This window comes from Enoplosus armatus, chromosome 1 (assembly GCF_043641665.1).
Source record: "Enoplosus armatus isolate fEnoArm2 chromosome 1, fEnoArm2.hap1, whole genome shotgun sequence".
Classification (NCBI taxonomy): Eukaryota; Metazoa; Chordata; class Actinopteri; order Centrarchiformes; family Enoplosidae; genus Enoplosus; species Enoplosus armatus.
In genome coordinates this window covers 6564001-6581200 of record NC_092180.1, presented here as the reverse complement: position 1 = coordinate 6581200, position 17200 = coordinate 6564001, and the positions used below count along the sequence as shown (strand labels likewise).

The 17200-nt window shown below is 41.3% G+C and overlaps 1 protein-coding gene across 1 annotated transcript in view; it reads left to right on the top strand.

Annotated features, from left to right (window-relative positions):
* The first annotated feature begins 2311 nt into the window (after positions 1 to 2311).
* The window catches only part of neo1a (neogenin 1a), a 145532-nt gene continuing 130643 nt past the window's right edge, over positions 2312 to 17200 (top strand). The window contains exon 1 of the mRNA XM_070922966.1: positions 2312 to 2402. Coding sequence (XP_070779067.1) covers positions 2312 to 2402 — 91 coding nt within the window. The remainder of the gene's footprint in view (positions 2403 to 17200) is intronic.

Genomic DNA, 17200 nt, shown 5'->3' with positions numbered 1-17200 from the left:
AGTGTGCTCTATGTCTACTGTATGAGAGCTGTTTAATTGCAGGATTAAGCTATACGAGGTAAAAATATCAACTGTGGTTCACTAGATTCCCAGCTCTTGAATTCACGACAACTGGATATAGAAGGCTCTCGTGGCATGAATTAACATCATGTTTTACTGCTTTTCAGCTGACTCCCAGTCTTGGTCCCCTTGAGGACCATGAAAACTCAAGTGCAGTGGAGGGTAACCCCTCCCTAAATTTAGTTTATTCCACATTTTTATTTGCTTAGTAGTGTGGCATCAACCTTTTATGGCCCAGATTTACAACCTGCAATATGCAGCACTAAACAATGTCAAAAGGATGCCAGTAAGTAAGTATTAATAGAACAGTTTAGGGGTAAAGTATAGCTCACTGTTTTTATTTATTTAATTCAGCTTTCATATTATTTTGAGTCAGCCCACCATCTAATTTATCATGACATTATTATTCTAGACATAGGACAGATTCGAGTAACGTGAGTGTGTGGGTAAAATGAAAAACACATTGCTTCTAATTTGCATTAAGCAATGTGCCTTTAGCATTAGCTTATCAAGGCACTATTACCAGTCCTCTTACAAATCTAACAGAAACACTGCTGCAACATTGATAAAAACACCTTGCAGTCCTCTTTCTCATTACAATTTGATCGTAGGTAAGAAAAATATTTCTTCACAGTTCAGATAGCCTATAGTTAGCTTGTAGCTCCATTGCACCAGTCACATAATCATAACTTTTACATTTGAGAATTGTTTTTGAGGTTTACATTGATGATTAACGACATTTGAGTTGCAAATGCACTGCGTCTTTTCCTTACCATCTTTTTTTCTTTGAAGATAATTAGGCTAGCTGTAAGCCCAACGTTTTGCTGTAACGTTAGCTTTTTATAATGACTTGTAATGTTTTCAAAGTTTGGGACTCTTTAGTTCAGCCAACTGTCTACTTGCTTGTCTGATACTATTCAAAATGTTTTATTATCATGTTAGTTTATTTATATTAGGACTGTCATATAACACATTTTATTGCATCATACATGCAAGGAGGTAAGCCACTTCCGGCCGCCATCTTTGTTTAGTTTAAGAAAGAAGGGTTGCTTGGAGTGATAAATCTTACTGTAAAAAGTCAGAATATTTGTCATTTAAGTTGGCTAGAAAAGCATTTTTGAGAATCTGGAGATGATTTCAAAAGAGGGGGTCTCATGTAACGAAGTACCTCTGAGGTTTTTCAGTTTATTTATCTTTAAGAAAGTGATTAGCTTTGTAACTTGAAGTTAGCTAACCTAATCGCCAGTGGCAACGTTTCAAACGTAATTATGATTTTGTGAAATGCACAGACTAGTGAGCCATGGGCTGCATATAAACTATCTGTATCCGTAGTGTGACACTTCACAGCTTAAGTAATGAGTCACAAAACGAACAGTGACAAATGCTAACAGCTAACAAAAGCCAAAAATAGTAGAAACAGCAGCAGGGGTGCTAATTAGTAACAAACCTGTCCCAAACATATTTAACTCAATGTTAATGTCAAATATATCTGTAACTGAGCCTTCAATTAGATATAAATCGTACGTAAATAGAATACGTGTGTTTTGGGATTTAAGTGAGTAGTAGCTTGTTATTAATGTTGAATTTGTGCTCAGTTTTAGCGCACCAGTAGACCTGCAGTGTAAAGATGAGGTGTTGTCTTTGGACTGAAATCCCACACCGTATTTTAGTTTTTGCCTGAGCACACAGGCGGCCAGGATCCAAACTTCCGTGTGACTCCACACCCTGTTTTCCGGGGAGCCGGTGGAGATCCAGCCCTTCAACACGCTGCTCTCTTACGTCCCGTCCGTGAGCAGTGAGCTGGCCGCGGCGGAGATTTCTCCTTCTGGTCGGATCTTATCTTTTCTCCAACTGAGCTCTTTCTTGTCTTTTACGCGCCCGACAGACATCGGAGTAGTGAAGTCTGCGCGTTGCTGCTCAGTCGCCCGCAAATCTTTTTGTCCTTGCGCTGCGCCTCCGTGGCAATGGATTGATTTCAGTGTTTTTTCTCCGACCTCTGCCTCGACCAAGTTGAGAAAGCAGTCTCTCTAACCTGCGGCTCTCTCTTTCCAGCTACATGTTTCATCCGGCCAGTTTTAAAAGTACCTGGCTCCGGATGTTTCTGCACCTATTAGGACTTTGAACTTTTTTTTTCCCCCTGTGCATTTACAGGTGGTGGCCGGGGATTTTAAGGATTTCTTTTTTTTTTTTTTTTTTTCAAAAAGCTTCTCCGGGGTTCCTGAAGCCTGCAAAGATTTATTTGTGAAAAGTGATGGCCGAGCGGGGAGCTCTGTCGCTCCTCTCTCTCCTCTGTCTCACCTTTCTCTACACGGAGACCACCGCGGCAAAGCATGTCGACAAAGGTAAATGCCTTTTAATACTCTGCTAGTTGTTCTGCTGTCTGTCTGCTTCTTTACGCCTCGATTGAAGAAACTTACCTACATTGTATCACGAGTTGGGAAAAAAAAAGAAGGAAACACACGGAATGTAAGCTGTTGGCTCTGAAAATCAGACGTGGAGCTAGGAAGCTAATTCAGCTGTGTTTAGGTCAGCTCCTCTTTCAGCATTTAGACAACTTTACAAGCAGGGTACTTTATCTCAACAGGCACACTATTTACTCCTAGACCAGCCCTGTTTCAAGCAGTAAAGCAACACGCTTTCCCACTCCGTCCTTTTGTCTGCACCAGAGGGTGTTGAGGCAGATCTGCTGATAGGTTTCTCTGTTTGTCTTTCAAATGATTCCTAGACATGCGGTGTAGTTGTCTCACAAACATGTCTTTGGGTTGTGTGCAGCTGGATTTTTAAAATAACGCATTTGTTTGTTGAGTTGAGGTCATCCATCCATCTATCTGTGTTTGACTTAGCTGTGTGATCATGGAAATGCAAAGGATGGCAGGAACTTGAATCTTAAAAAATGCACTGTGCAAAGAGTCATTAGTGTTCACTGTCAGGTAATAAGCTAGCATCATCAGTCCAGCAGACATCTCATTACCTGGGCGTCAATACATGTTTAGCTGATGGATAAACAGAACCCAATTCATTTGCTTCTGTTAATTGTTTTAAACTGAGGGCACTGCACTGCAGTGTGCAGTTCAGTCTGCCTTATTTCAACTGGTGGTGATCTGTAGTGAGACATTTCACTGATACTAGAGGTTATGTTGTATGTTATGTTTCAGCATAGCTCACCACAATCTGTTATAAGCACTCCAAGCCATGAGTGCCTGAGATAAATTGGAGAGCCATGAGGAAGAAAAAAAAGAAAAGTCTTTCCAGCAGTCATTGGAGTGCACAGCTTCAGCCCTTATCACATACCCCATCGTGACAGAGTCATATCTTTATCATTTAAGCTGTTAGACGCTATCAAACACAACAGCATGTGGTCTGGAAAATTGTGAATATAACTGACTCTTGTGCAACATGGCCCAGTTTTTCCATCATTCTCATGATATGCAAACTAGAACTAAAAAAAGGCAGTCCACGCACCTTTTTGAAATCATGTTGTTTATTTTAAAAAGGATGAATGTGCAAAGAAGACGGGCCTTGGAGTGACAGGCCTGTGCTGGCTGTTTGGCTCTCTTGCGTGTGGAGCCTGATGAAAGACCCTCTCCTGCATGAAAAGCGCTCTGCAGTGGTGGAAGGGAAGATAGAGAGGGAGAGAGAGAGAAAAAAGCCCCTCCTTGGCTTTGCTGGAGATCAGTACAAAAGAGAGAGATGGGGGTAGGGTGAAACAGGCCGACTGTCTGGAAAGTAATAAAACCAGGAGATTAAGGGGACCAGGGAGTTCCTTTGGGAGCTTTGATTGATTCCAGAGAATTGGACTGGGACCCACACGCAGAGAGAGTCTCAAATTACTAATTGTGGGGTCCCCTTCTCTGAAAATATCTGTTTATTCAAAGCACATTTCTTTGAGGTCCTGACTGTGGTCAGAACTTATCTTTATCAAAGTTGGCAGAGTTTCAGCCCTGACTTGAAGAGTTTCAGTCTGTCTCATTTGGTTTGGGGACAGATAAAATAGATAGTCTCTTTTGTTTTGCTTTGGAGTAACTTGTAAAAGTTCAGCCAAGCCCCTGCTATTTTTTTACCAATTCGTCCTCTGTAGCTCTGACAAGTTGTTAGAACTTTAATAAATGCCTCAAAAAGTTTGGCTTTTGTAAACAAGTCCCTGTTAGAGGAGTGTAAAATCCATTTAGGCACTATCTTATCTCTGTAATCCTGCTGGGAGGGAATTGTGTGCTGATTGTCTCCCAGCGGACAATGCAAATAACTTGCTGAAATGTGTAAACATTTGGCAACCCTCTCTGCTCTCACAGACCACTCACCAGGGTTTTATCCTCACAGACCACCTCAGACGCAACACTGCCCAGACTTTATAAACAACTGTCGTTTTCTTTGGCGTATTTAAGGTCTTCTCTGTGGACTCTGGTGCTAAGGACAGAATATACCACCTTTTGTGTTGTTGTGTTTGGAAAGCCCTGGTGGTACTACATCCCAGTTTGTGGGGAAAAGAAGTAGGAAAGCTTAAAGTTGGATAGTATTCATACTGGATTTCAAGATTAATTCTGTCATCACTCTCATTTCACAGTGAAATCTGTATGCAACGTGTAGTAAAATGTTTCTCTACAAGCCATTTACACAAATTGATTTTACAATTTCATCTTCAGCTCAAATCTTTTTCCACATCATCTTGTGATGAGTCGGGAGCGGGCATCATGCAGAGTCACCTGCTGTCTATGCCATATAGAGTATGCTGTTTACTGATAATTTATTTATGGGCTCCAATCGCTCATAAAGTCCTAATGACCTCCATCCACAGAGAGACGGATAATTGCACACTTGGCCAAGTGTTTGATTCATCTGCTTCACTAATGAAACCACCCCCATTAGGAAATGCTACTGATCTGGTATGGCCACTGATGTGGAGGCTCAGTTTGTTGCTGCTCAGTGTTCTCTTGTTAGAGATGGTGTGGCGAGGTCAGCTGTTTGAGATCACAGTTGAAAATAACAACTTGTTTGTGCCTTGCGCCTGTTTGCTATTTCAGCAGCTAAAACTGCTCGTCCAGGATTTGTAGGGGTTAAAATGACGGCAATTATTGAAATAATTTGCCCTAACTGTCAGAGCAGTTTATCACAAATAATTGGCAGGGCGAAAGATGGATCAGTATCTTAAGAATAGATGCCATGACATCTGCTTTTAGCTTTCAGCTGACTATTGTGGCAAACCAATAGGACTATTGGCTTGTATTTCATCTAACAAGGCTCTCTAGTTTGGTAATTTGCTCGTATATAGGCCTGTTGTTTAAAACAGTGCCTATACTGTATGCTGAACTGCAGGGTTTATCTAGGGAGAGTGCAGTTAAACTATAACAACATCTCCATCGTTTGCACCATGGAAATAATGCATGCCTTGAAAACTCACATGGTTTGATCCCATTTCTCACCATATCAAACCTTCACGCATCAGCTGATAGTCTGGATGTTTAATGCTTATATGCCACTCTCTGTACATTTTAATCCAGTATCCTTCCTTATGTTTATTGATGCATGCTGTTAAAAACTGTTGCTGTAACTGGCCTTGTTAGCCCCTTGTGTATTTGAGGCATAGACTGGTCCGGCTTGCTGCTTGCTCATAGTAAAGGGAGGGCTGTTTTGAGTGGAGAGAAGCCAAGGGTCATGGTCTAAAACCCAGAGCAGATCAGGGACAAGTCCATGGCTTCTGCCCCCCCCTGCCAAGATGAAATTGCCTCTATCATAGCTGCTTCTAGTGGTGTGGAGCAGAGGAACATGACTTAAGTCTGCTTTTCCTGTCTCTCCACTGCAGCCTGTATATCAGCCTCTCTTACTCCTCTGGCTCTGGTACACATTCAGTGGCTGTATGACATTGCCCACATTCAGTTATATATTTGTTTTTGTTTTATTTATTTAGGTTCTGGTTTTTATTGGGTTTTTTTTCATCTTGTAAACCACCTGTAAAACAATCAACTGTTCATTGTGCTGAAAATATTTATTTTTATTATGTTTATTTGATGTGATTTTGTATAAATCTACCAAATGGTCACACATACTGATATTGGAATATTAGAAAATGTTCCTCTGTTTGTTTATGCTCTTTGCCTCGTTGTCAGTGTGGCTGGTACCACAGGTGGCGTATGGTGAATGTATCTACACCCACCACATTCCTTCCTATCTTTTTATACATTTCTGAAAAATGCTTTGTATTGAGTAAGCTCCAGCACAGAAAACAAAAGTCATATTCACATTACAAGTAGCAGCTAATCAGGTGGAAAATCAACTTCTGACTTGTGGAGCAGGCAAGATTTGTTTTCCAAAAGAAATGATACGGTAAGTATCAGTCAGACTGAGTTCAGCAGATAACAGTAATTAATCAATCAGGTTTACACATTGAACAAGGGATGTTAATAATTAACCGTTAACCGACAATAAGAATTTTTACGGATTAATACTATCGGTTAAACAGCATGTCAACATGTTGCTATTTCTGAATAAAAACCAGTAGACAAGCTGTCCACGAGTGAGGACTGAGGCTGGCCTGGTCTGTTTATTTTATTCTAGAACTATTTAAGGATTGAAAAATTCCACTACAAGTTTCCATTTTGTTAACCTGTCGGCTGCTCTTGATAATTAATTAGCCTATTACAAAAGTCCGGCTTCTCTTTGCTGGGATATTTATTTGAATAAGTTATAAAATATTCTTCTAAACGGGAGATCTAGGCTGTTATGCCTACTAAATGTTCTATATAGTGGTCTCAGCGCTGGAGGATTCAATGTGTGTCGATGTGTGAATCCTCATGTTGTTGTTTGTGCTGCTATAGAAAAATAAACCCTCTCTTATGAAAAAAACATTCATAACAGGCGTATTGGTAATTTTATTAATGGGTCTCAGACATTCGTCCAGTCTAAATAGTACATTTTAATCTTGTCGGTTAATGGTTAATGATCGGTTAACGAGGGCCGGCTAATGGTCAGAAAAAAAAATCAAAATTAGCATCCCTACATTGAACATTTGCTTTGTAATAATTAATTACAGTAGTTAATTACGGTGATTAATCAAAGTAATATGTCACAGTGTTGGAATAAAAACACTTCTGTTCAGGAAGTATTGAAAGCAAACTCCTCTGCCATTGGGTTGAAGTTAACTTGAAATTCCATATTCACCAGCTATGCTATTTTAATGTTAAAGCGTTACTCATTTATAGCAGCAGTTCCTGGTTCACCAATTCTATCAGGACATTTGCTGGCAGAGAATAAAGGCTTTCTTCTAAGCCTTGCCACTTCCACTAATCAATTTCCTGGGGGAAACCCTGCTCTCTGGACATGGGAAAACCTTTCATTTAATGTGGTGCAAAAGGGGATAGGTGTTGTCCTGAACCGTCAGTTTTCTCTGTACTTTAAAAGCCACCCTTTTCTGTGTTGTGATTGGTTGGTTCACAAAAAAGCAGCTAACATCAAGTGCGCTCCTCATAAAAGCTGAACGTCTCTCAGCTTCAGAGGTGTTCCTGCTGTGACTAAAACAATGCCAAACGCAGCACCTTTCCAATCCGGCTGCTGTGTGTCTTCTTTGTGTCTGCTGGCCCTTTCATGTCAAAACAAAAAAAACAACTTGCTGGGAGTTTGAAAAAAGTTGAGTAGTGTCAAGAGGTCATAAAGCTGTCCATACTGCCCTGTGTGATGACTCCTTTGAGACTTTATAGTAACCTGAGGGACGTCACATCAACAATATTTCTATCTTTTACTGGAGACTTAGCTGGAAATATTTGCCTCACTGATTTCCACTTTTGAAAATAGAACAAAATGCAAAATTTGTAATTCACTGTGGTGCTGTTGTGCTCTCCAGGCTTCCTTGTTCTGCTGTGATTGAATGATGCTCGGGCTTAATGACCTTTGGGAGAGCAGAGGCTTGGAGCTAACGCACGTAGCTGCAGTGCAGGCAAAGCATACAAAGAAGAGTCTGCAGTTATGGCTACATGTCAATAAGAGTCTAGTTTGTCATCTCTGTCATTATGCTGCGATGTGCTTCAGCTATGAGGCTCTGCTCCTCAAGCCTCACTCCAGTCTCCATCAATCAATCTGCTGTGTTGGGGCATGGTTTTGGAGTGAATGTTGTTGTCATCTCAGTAATTCATTGGTATGATATTTAACAATATATATAATATAAACAATTATTTTACCTTTATCCTTATTTTGGATTTGTAGCAGAATTTGTTTCGGGGCCCAATACTATAACTGTAAAAGGAATCGAGTTAAGAATCTTGAAGGCATCTGATTTTCTGCACACATTTCAGAATCAGAATCAGAAATACTTTATTGATCCCCGGGTGGAAATTATACAACTAAGCGTTGTTGAGGATATTGTAGTGGGCTGGAAATTGTACATGAAGGGTTCATGTTAAACCAAAACAAATAATTGATCATTCTGACATGCAAATACTAGCACCACTGTTTACTGATAAAAAAAATTCTGATTGAGGCTTTTACCAGAGCAGCACACAAAATGAGCAAAAAGACTTGTAAGTGCAGGTTGTATGAATAGAAAGTAGCAGTCTTGCAGCATGACACGTTCTATAATATTTATGTTCTGCTAGACTGCAGTCACAGTTGGTCATGTTCCTCCGGACAGCGTGGCATTGTCTAGTCTTTCCCTTCATACAGAAAAACTGCAGTAGCCAAGCTACGGTGTTTCAGTGCACGTCTTTTATAACTGCAGCATGACAGCAGCAAATGGCAGTGTGTGTATTGATGTTAGATTTAAGTAGTGTACTGCAAGCAGAAGAAGTATTTTCCTCTGGCCTGGCATTCAAGCAAAACCTTGATGGAATGGGCTTTGTGGCCCTTCCAAAGGAGTCTTTATACAAGCTCAGCAGGACAGTGAGGACTTTTTCCCAGAAAATTTTCCTCAAACTTTTGCTATTTTGGTTATGCCGAGCTCCTGTCGTGGTGTCTCCTGTCGGTTGTGGCAGCTGCATAGGATTATGACACATGCAAGCTGTGCTTGTCAGATGAGCCTGGACTAATGAGTGCAAGGCTCTGTTATACACTGAACTGTTTTTACAGCCCTGGGGACATATTACTTTTTATTTTTACATTTTTAAATCGGTAATCATTTCAGTGATTACCAAGCAGTTAAATGATAAGGTGGCTTTGTTTTTGATTTCATCAACAGATCCCAGTAAATACCCAAAACCAGCAATGAAAAGCAATGAAACTTTGGAATTTTTGGAGTTGGTGGTAGAAATCTTTGAAATCAGACCTTCTCACTCCAAAGCAGACATTCAGCATTTTCTGTTGATGGTGTGAAAAAATGATGTGGGATCTCTTGTGGGATGTTGCACTATTGACAAAGAGATCTTCTACAGAGGCTTTATCTCATAACAGTTACATAAACCTGAAGGATAACAAACAACATTTGGAGAAAATTGTTAAACTTTAGAGAAGGAAGCAAAAAGATGAAAATCCTTAAACAACTTGAGTGTAATAACTTGAACAGAAAGCCGGAGCACTTATTGACAGATATGCAGCTTACTCTTACGCTTAAGAACCTTTGTATATAATTAGTGTAATTTTTATTTAATGCAATTTGTGCTGTGGCGGGTTTAATTCCTGGCAGCAGCCATTCTCGTAAATTAATAGAGACTGATATTCTTTTTGAAAGACTGATTAATAACCTTCATTTGGTTGCACTGTACCTGCTGGAGCTCCAACATCCTGCAGCTCTCAGACAAGAATTTATTCTCTGCCGTCTTTTTGGAGGACGTCCAGGGTGTGATGAATTAACCTGAAAGTCTTCTCAATGGTGTAGATCATGGTGTACTGCAGTTGTTAAGTAGCTTGTGCTTCAAAGAGAATGCAGGCAAACAAGAATCAATGCAGCTTTTCCAATATAATGATTTTTTTGTTCGTCGTAATTGTCCGGTATAGATTCAATCTTGTTATTTCCAACCTAGAGTTGTTTTTATGCATCCTGTGGCCTTCTGTGCCCTAACAATACAAATTCACATCTGGGCTGATCTATTTAATTCACCAAATTAACTTGTATTGCTGTTTCTAACCTCAAACATTGTCATCTTTACTATATTCGCGATATTACTGGTGCTAGGTGTAACCGTGTATGTAGGAGAGATCTTGCATACACACTGAAGTATCAATCACTCATGTACACATAGGGCCTCTCAACCTTCATTCAGTCAAAGGAACTTTTCATGTGCTGAAAGGGTGTGGGGGCAGTCAGTCACAGAGAGAGGATTGTGAGCACTGCTCAATCGAGCTGGCTGCCATCATCTTGTGCCTGGCCTGTGTCTCTTGGCAGCTTTTGACATGGTGGGATGTGTGTGTGTGTGTGTGTGTATGTTTAGGTGGGTATTTGTAAAGGCGTGTGCCACCCATCTGGAGTTGAACAGCTGTTTTATCAACAAGCTTCAGAGAGTTTCCCGACTTGAGCTCACTCTCCGGGGAAAAAAAAAGTGTTTACCTACTTTCACTAAGAGGATGGGGAGAAATTAGACCATTTTGATTTAGCCTTGAGTTCATTCTGTGCAGCAGCTAGCAACCTTGGTGTCATTGATTCAGTATTATGCACTGAGCACATATTTTGAGAAACAAAACAGGGGGAAGGCATGCGTTGATTGCCACACCGCTTATTTATTATTGGCAAAAAAAATGTATTAAGGTCTTTATTTAGTTTACAAAATTACAGCTTTGCACACAGTGGTGAATTGCAAAGAGGTTGGTAGTTGTGTGGTTTGGGTTGGTCAAAGAACTTTGATTTCTAAAAATGTGCTTAGAAAAAGATTTTATAAGATTCACGTAAATTAAAACCTCATGTTTCTCATTGGAAAATATTGTCATATTGGCAAGCCCTGTTGAGATTTTCTCACAACTCTTTACTTTCTTAGATGCCACACATAACCCAATACAATACCAGTGCTCAACTCCAACCAAGATTTCTAATTAAGGTGTCTTTTCAATAGATAATAAGCTGCTTCAACTTTGGTGAGTAGTGCCAGAACAATTCCGTTTGAAGTTGCTGTATTTTCTCCATAATTTTCTTGGTCTGTTTTACAAGCCAAGAACAGATTCGTCCAGTTTCTGTGGTGGAAATCCATAGAAACCACTTAACATTTAAGCACAGTAGGCGTAGTGTGTTTAGGCTTCAGCAAGAATAGAAGAAGGTGTCATTTTTTGTCCAACACAGTACTTTTCCATGGCACTGTCTCAGCATGCAAGGCACAGCAGTGTTCTGGATTGTTGAGTCTCAGACATTGAGTTTAAACAATTTAGGGTTTAGAGTTAAGACCAGTGTAGGCGCAACGCTAGTCATGTATATATCACCTTGTGTCTCAGTTCTTCTTGGAGCCAGGGTTTTATTTTGATTTCACCTGCTGCTATGGTGACCCCTGGAAAAATTCTCCTGGTATTAACTGATGTTTCTGCTGCTAAATCCAAGCTGAAACGATTCTTTGAAAAGTCCAGCATTAGATAGAGGCCCCTTTGTGCTGTTGGGAGCTCCCCTTTGGCATGGGGCTCCACTGACAGCAGTGACTTCTTACCATGTTATTGGAGCCAGTTCCTCCTCAACTCTGAGCTCATCTGAAGCTAACGGAGGTCAGGAGAGGCAGCTGAAATGGTGAAACTACTGCTTTAAGCCGTTTTAATAAACTGCCATGATGTAATGGAATTGGCCATCTCCTTTGATTCTGCTTTCTTAGCCCTTCACAGTTGAATAAATGCGTCCCTCAGCAGCGCTTACTTGAAAGATGATGGCTTCTCTCCTTTTTATATAAGTGTTACACAGCTCTAATACAAAATAAGATTATCTTGGCCATAGAAAATGCTAATTGTACCTTGAAATTTGATTTACAGTACAACAGTGGTGAATAACCTTTACTGTTGATGAAAACGTTAAGCCTTAAGTGAGATATTGGGGCTTCTGTTTTTTTATTACAATATTAGGAAACAGGAGCATCTGCATGGGTCTTCATTGCTTGTGATTTATGTACACCAAGACCTGCATTAAAGTTCTTAAAATAAAAATCTTTGACTTCACTTCCAATGTGGTCATGCACCTGGACACCGGTGATTATAGTAATAAAGAGACCCCCACTCTCTTATGAGTGCCCTTTTCCTAATGTGCATTCTAGTCCTTGGCCTTTTGGGAAGATGATAATCTCTGCTGGTGTCTGTTTTATGGAGTCTGATAAGAGACCAGGTTTGGTTGTGATGTGGAACTTTAACAATGTGAGAAGCAAGTTAGATTCCTGACAGGTTTACACAACACAGAGGAAGATTGCACAATTTTCACACTATTACTCAGAGCATTTCTCTGAAGTGCGCTGTTGATGACATTCTTGGGGTGACTACAAGGTCAAGAATAATTTTGTTCACTTTCTTTGGCACCATGCCAACATTACTCCAACCCCACATACAATACAGCTGGGTTTCAGTCGTCGTTGGATGAAGCCATACAGAACCTGAGAGCAGCATCTGGGACGACACAGTCTCTTGAGCTGTGTCTAAATACAGACATGACCTTCCTCTGTCTGACATGGGGGAGGAAGAGGAGGATGAGCTTGGTGCGGAGGATGAGCAGGTGGAGGCAGGGCCATAAGCTCCTAGAGGTGACGGTTTTCATCCAGCTTGAAGTGTACACAACGGGCAGTGATGGAAAGCAGCTGCATCAATTCCCTCTGATTCCTTAACCATTGTCCCTTGAACCTTGACTCCACTCGCTCCCCCACTACTTCTCAGCCTGTGACAGGTCACTCAGCCACAGCACCAGCATGGCTGCAAAATGGATGGCTGCCAGCAGGGAGCACCTGCGGAGGACTAGCAGGCAAGCAGCATTCCATCACAGGACCTCGAGACACAGATGTCATATGAGACACAAGGGACGTGTTTGAGTGGGGGATGGGGCGGGAGGGCCAATGGCAGAGGTTTTGGCATGGTGGGGCAGTAATGGGGTGGTATAGCAAGCCAGCTGCTACCAACAGATTCTTAATGAGGTGTCCCATCAAGAACACAGGGAGATGAACATTAATGACTACAGCTAAACTTCTGTCTGTTCATTTATTCCCCCCTTTTCAATCACGCTAGGATGAGGTGCATGACATGTTTGGGCACAGTAATTGGCCTTTTCTTCCAAGCCAGATTTGAATGCCTTTTCTGTAGTAGGCATTTATTTATTTATCTGTCTTTGACCTTTTATGAACAAATACATACATTGGCTGATGAGTGAAGTAACAGTAGAAGAAACACCATGTTTATTTGGTAGGAAGAAGTATTGTTTTCCAAAATGAAACGTGAAAAATCATCAGTAATTACCTTTTCAACGTGAACAATAGGGACTGGAGCTGGAATAACTATAATTCAGAATGTAAATATGTATGTGTCTCTGGTGAAGGACAGTGAGTTCTTGTATAACCTTTTCTCTGCAACCAACAATCCAAATGTTGAATTACTGGCTGGGGAGAAAAGCAAAAAGCTTTTTCTGCTTTCATACTTCATTTACCTGGAGAGGTCTGAATTAGCCCTGAGTGCATAAGCATGTCATTCAAGCTTTCAGGACACCTGCTGAACAAATTCACTCAAAGAGCACATGCGCGCATACGCTCACACGCACACACACGCACACACACACTCACACACGCACGCAGCAAGATCCTCAAATATGTCCTGCAGTCTGTTTATGCCATATGCCGTATAATATTGTAGTGAAGTGTAGCAAGTCTAAATGAAAATTCACCCAACATTATCTAATTAAGCAGGTGTGAAAGCAGCTTAATTCAAGTCAGTTTTTGGCACTCCTCACCGGTCCATGTTTGGCGTGAAGCAACAGTTCATTCAGCTGAAAGATGTGAATACTTTCATAAAGCCGGGCACCAAGTTGCACACTTTCATGTCTCCTCAAAAGAAGATGTCAGAAATGGTCTTGAGTTATAAAGGGTGGTGGTTTTATTAGCCACTGCTAGCCGGTGGGGTGCTTTTTGTTGCAGAGTGACAGGGGACTTAATAATGAAGCTCTCTAACCCAATGAGTCCTGAATCAGTGGAGTCCCTCTTCCCCTCTTTGTCCCTCTCCCAATCCCCCCACAGTGCCACTGCATTCCCAGCCTGGCGGGGCAGTGTCTCTGGGCCAGGGCCATGTCACGCACCCCTTTTGGCCCCAAACGACCGTGGTGGGGGGGTCAGGGGTTCAAGTGCTCCCTGTGGGGCGATGCATGGGATGCCTAGCGACGCCATGGCTCTGCCCCCACACTGGCTACGTCGGTAATTAATTTCTAATGAGAAAGAAATTGGCTGACCTCGCAATAGCTAGCCTCTTGGCTCTACCTCACTATTACTGCCCCTTTACCATTTTGCCATTCTCCCACACAGACTTCAAAGGAGAGGCGAGGATAGCCCCTCCTGGCTCAACGCTGATAGTGAAGCGCTCAGAGAACATTCCTTGCGTGCTATACAGAGGTTGAGTGTGGATTTTATGGGCTGTGTTTCTGCTAGTCCCACACATACTTGTGGTTCATGTGCATGCTGTAGAAGCTCAACTGTGTTAACCCCTTCTCATATGTAACATCAGAAATATAACTGAGTGAAGATGTGAAGGCTTCTTGGCCTTGATTAAGACATTGTATCATCCTGTGTTTGGGAAATGCTATCTACAGTTGAGTTTTGTTCCATTATCATCCTGTGCTCATATGTCTCATCTAATTTACCAGGTCATCGAAATGCTCTTAAAGGAATACTCTGACATTTTGGGAAATTCACTTATATGTTGTCTTACCAAGAGTTTGAGTTTGAAGATCAATAACAATTTAATTTCTTTGCATTTAATATGGAGATTGTGCTTTGATGAATATAGCGTAGCGTATCACAGATGCTAGAAGCAGGGGCAAACGGCAAGTCTCTCTCAAAAGTTAAAAGGATGAGCATCTCGAAAACTTTCTTTTTTTACCGGTGCATTGTCTATTTTTTTTTTAGCAAGAAAGCTAGTCACCAGTACATCAAAGAGTCAGCTGGACTTTGTTCAAAGGTACCAAAATGTGTGAAAACTGGCATCTTCACAGTCAGGACAGGACTTCTCTGATGCTGTGTGCAGCCTCTGGGCCCAGTTGTTGGTTAAAAAGTAGCGCCAGCACGTAAGCTAACTGCTCTTTCATATACTATGCCTTGTTTTCTTTCTTTTAACATGTTGAACAGACACACATGACCTGTAAATATGACGGCTATGGAGCTGTAATGTACCTTTTTGATGGAGCTTGGCCAGCTGTTTTGACTTGCTTTCGTTCTGTGTTAAGCTAGGTTAAACACCGTACAGTATTACCTCTTTGGAAATTAAATTGATATAGATCATATAACATCTTCAAAAATATTTTTAGTCAAAGGAACAAAAAAAGTCACCTCCCATTCAAGGATACTTAATTAAAGCACTGGGTCCGTGTGTTGTGGGTTTTCTGGTCAATGCAGTGGCAGTCTGTATTGATAAGATTTCCTGAGGGGAAACAATAGTGTGAAATGCAGGAAGCCATTAGGAAGCCAGGGACTCATGTCTCTCCCTGCTGAGTAAATAGTGTCTGGGCCTCCCCCCATTTCATCCACTTTTGAATGAGCCCAGCACTTGTAACAATAAAGGCAGGAAATGAACTGTACTCACACAGGAGCGTGCAGGATGCTCATTGTGTTCCTAATTGACCAAACTAGGTTGGGTGATGCAAGCAGACTTTTCTTGGTTAGTCAAAAATAGCTCAAAGGTTGCATACAGTAGGTGTGTTCAAAAAAGTAGCTAATGAGGCTGTATTTCATTGCATTTTTTGGGGGGGAGGGCACTGTTTTGGCCATGTCCTAACTGACCCAGTTTGGTTGAAATTTGAGCTCACAGTTTGAATCCATGACCGCCTAATGCAGGTTTGCATTGCATTGAAACATATAGCACCTGTATGAAAGTGTGTGATGGAAAAGATTGAGGGAACAAACACGTCACCCACTAGTCATGTTCCCATTAAATTGTCAAGCGTTTTTTTAAGCAAACTTTAGAAATGTTGCAAAAAAGAAATGCGAATAAGGCACGTTTCCATCAACTGGTTTGGAGTGTATAAAAACTGGGCTTGTTGCAAAGCGTAGTTTTGTCAGAAGTTGGCGGTAAAGGCTACACTTAACGCATGGCTGTAATCCACCAGTAACAGAGTAGAAGAAGTAGAGGTTACAAACCGAAAACAAAACAAGTCGCCTTGGCCATCTAACCCATCTAATAGAGAAAGGTCCTCGGGCAAAGGCGTTTCCATATCCCATTTAAGTCTTTTTTGACAAAGACAAAAGCCACCTCATGTGAGCGTGAAAACGTTTGCGCAATTGAGGAAGTTTTATCAAATTTTGCCGTTTCCATACAGCTTTTCTAATGTGATACCTGCATAAAAACACCTTTATGGAAACGTGGCTACTGTTGTGTTATTGTATGCAGTATCGTGTGTGTGAAACCAATGACAGTCCTCAGTGTCAACCTGTTTACTATTAGCTAACCTCACCTGGCAGCAATGTGCTCCTTTTTCTCTGTGGAATGCAGGCATGACTCAAAGCCAGACAGTGTTACTTAAGTTGTCACCTGAGAAGCCCTCCAGGGGAAAGTTGTTTTGTCCTTGAGTGTAGGCCATAAGCGTATTTAAACTGACCTGCATTCAGAGAAGATTGGTAATGTAGTTGGGATCTAGGTTATCTAGTGTCTACTTAAAATCCCACTACTCATTAGACAAAATTCAATGTGCGTGTGTTGCAGTAATGCCAACTCCCCCCCCCCCCCCCCCCCCCAGCCATTAGCTTTTTCTTCCATGAGCATCTGCTTTAAGGTAGTGTTTACCAATTATACACTAATAATCAAATGAACCAGTTTTCAAATTACCATTGGTTTCATTGTTGGGTAGGGGATCAGTGGTTATCTGGCCCACATTTTGTGCTTAGTGTAATTGATATTTGGTTTACCCTAGATTAAGTGACAACTAAGCAGGTTAGCATTGAGGATTTTCACAGATTAATTCCAGGAGTCCAATCTGAGTGGGCTGGCCACACTCCCTGTATCATCCCAAATGTCTGCCTTACCTGGGATTTACTAGCATATGACTAGGAAATGAGATCAGGCGGGCGATAAATCCTGCAGCAAAGCCTCC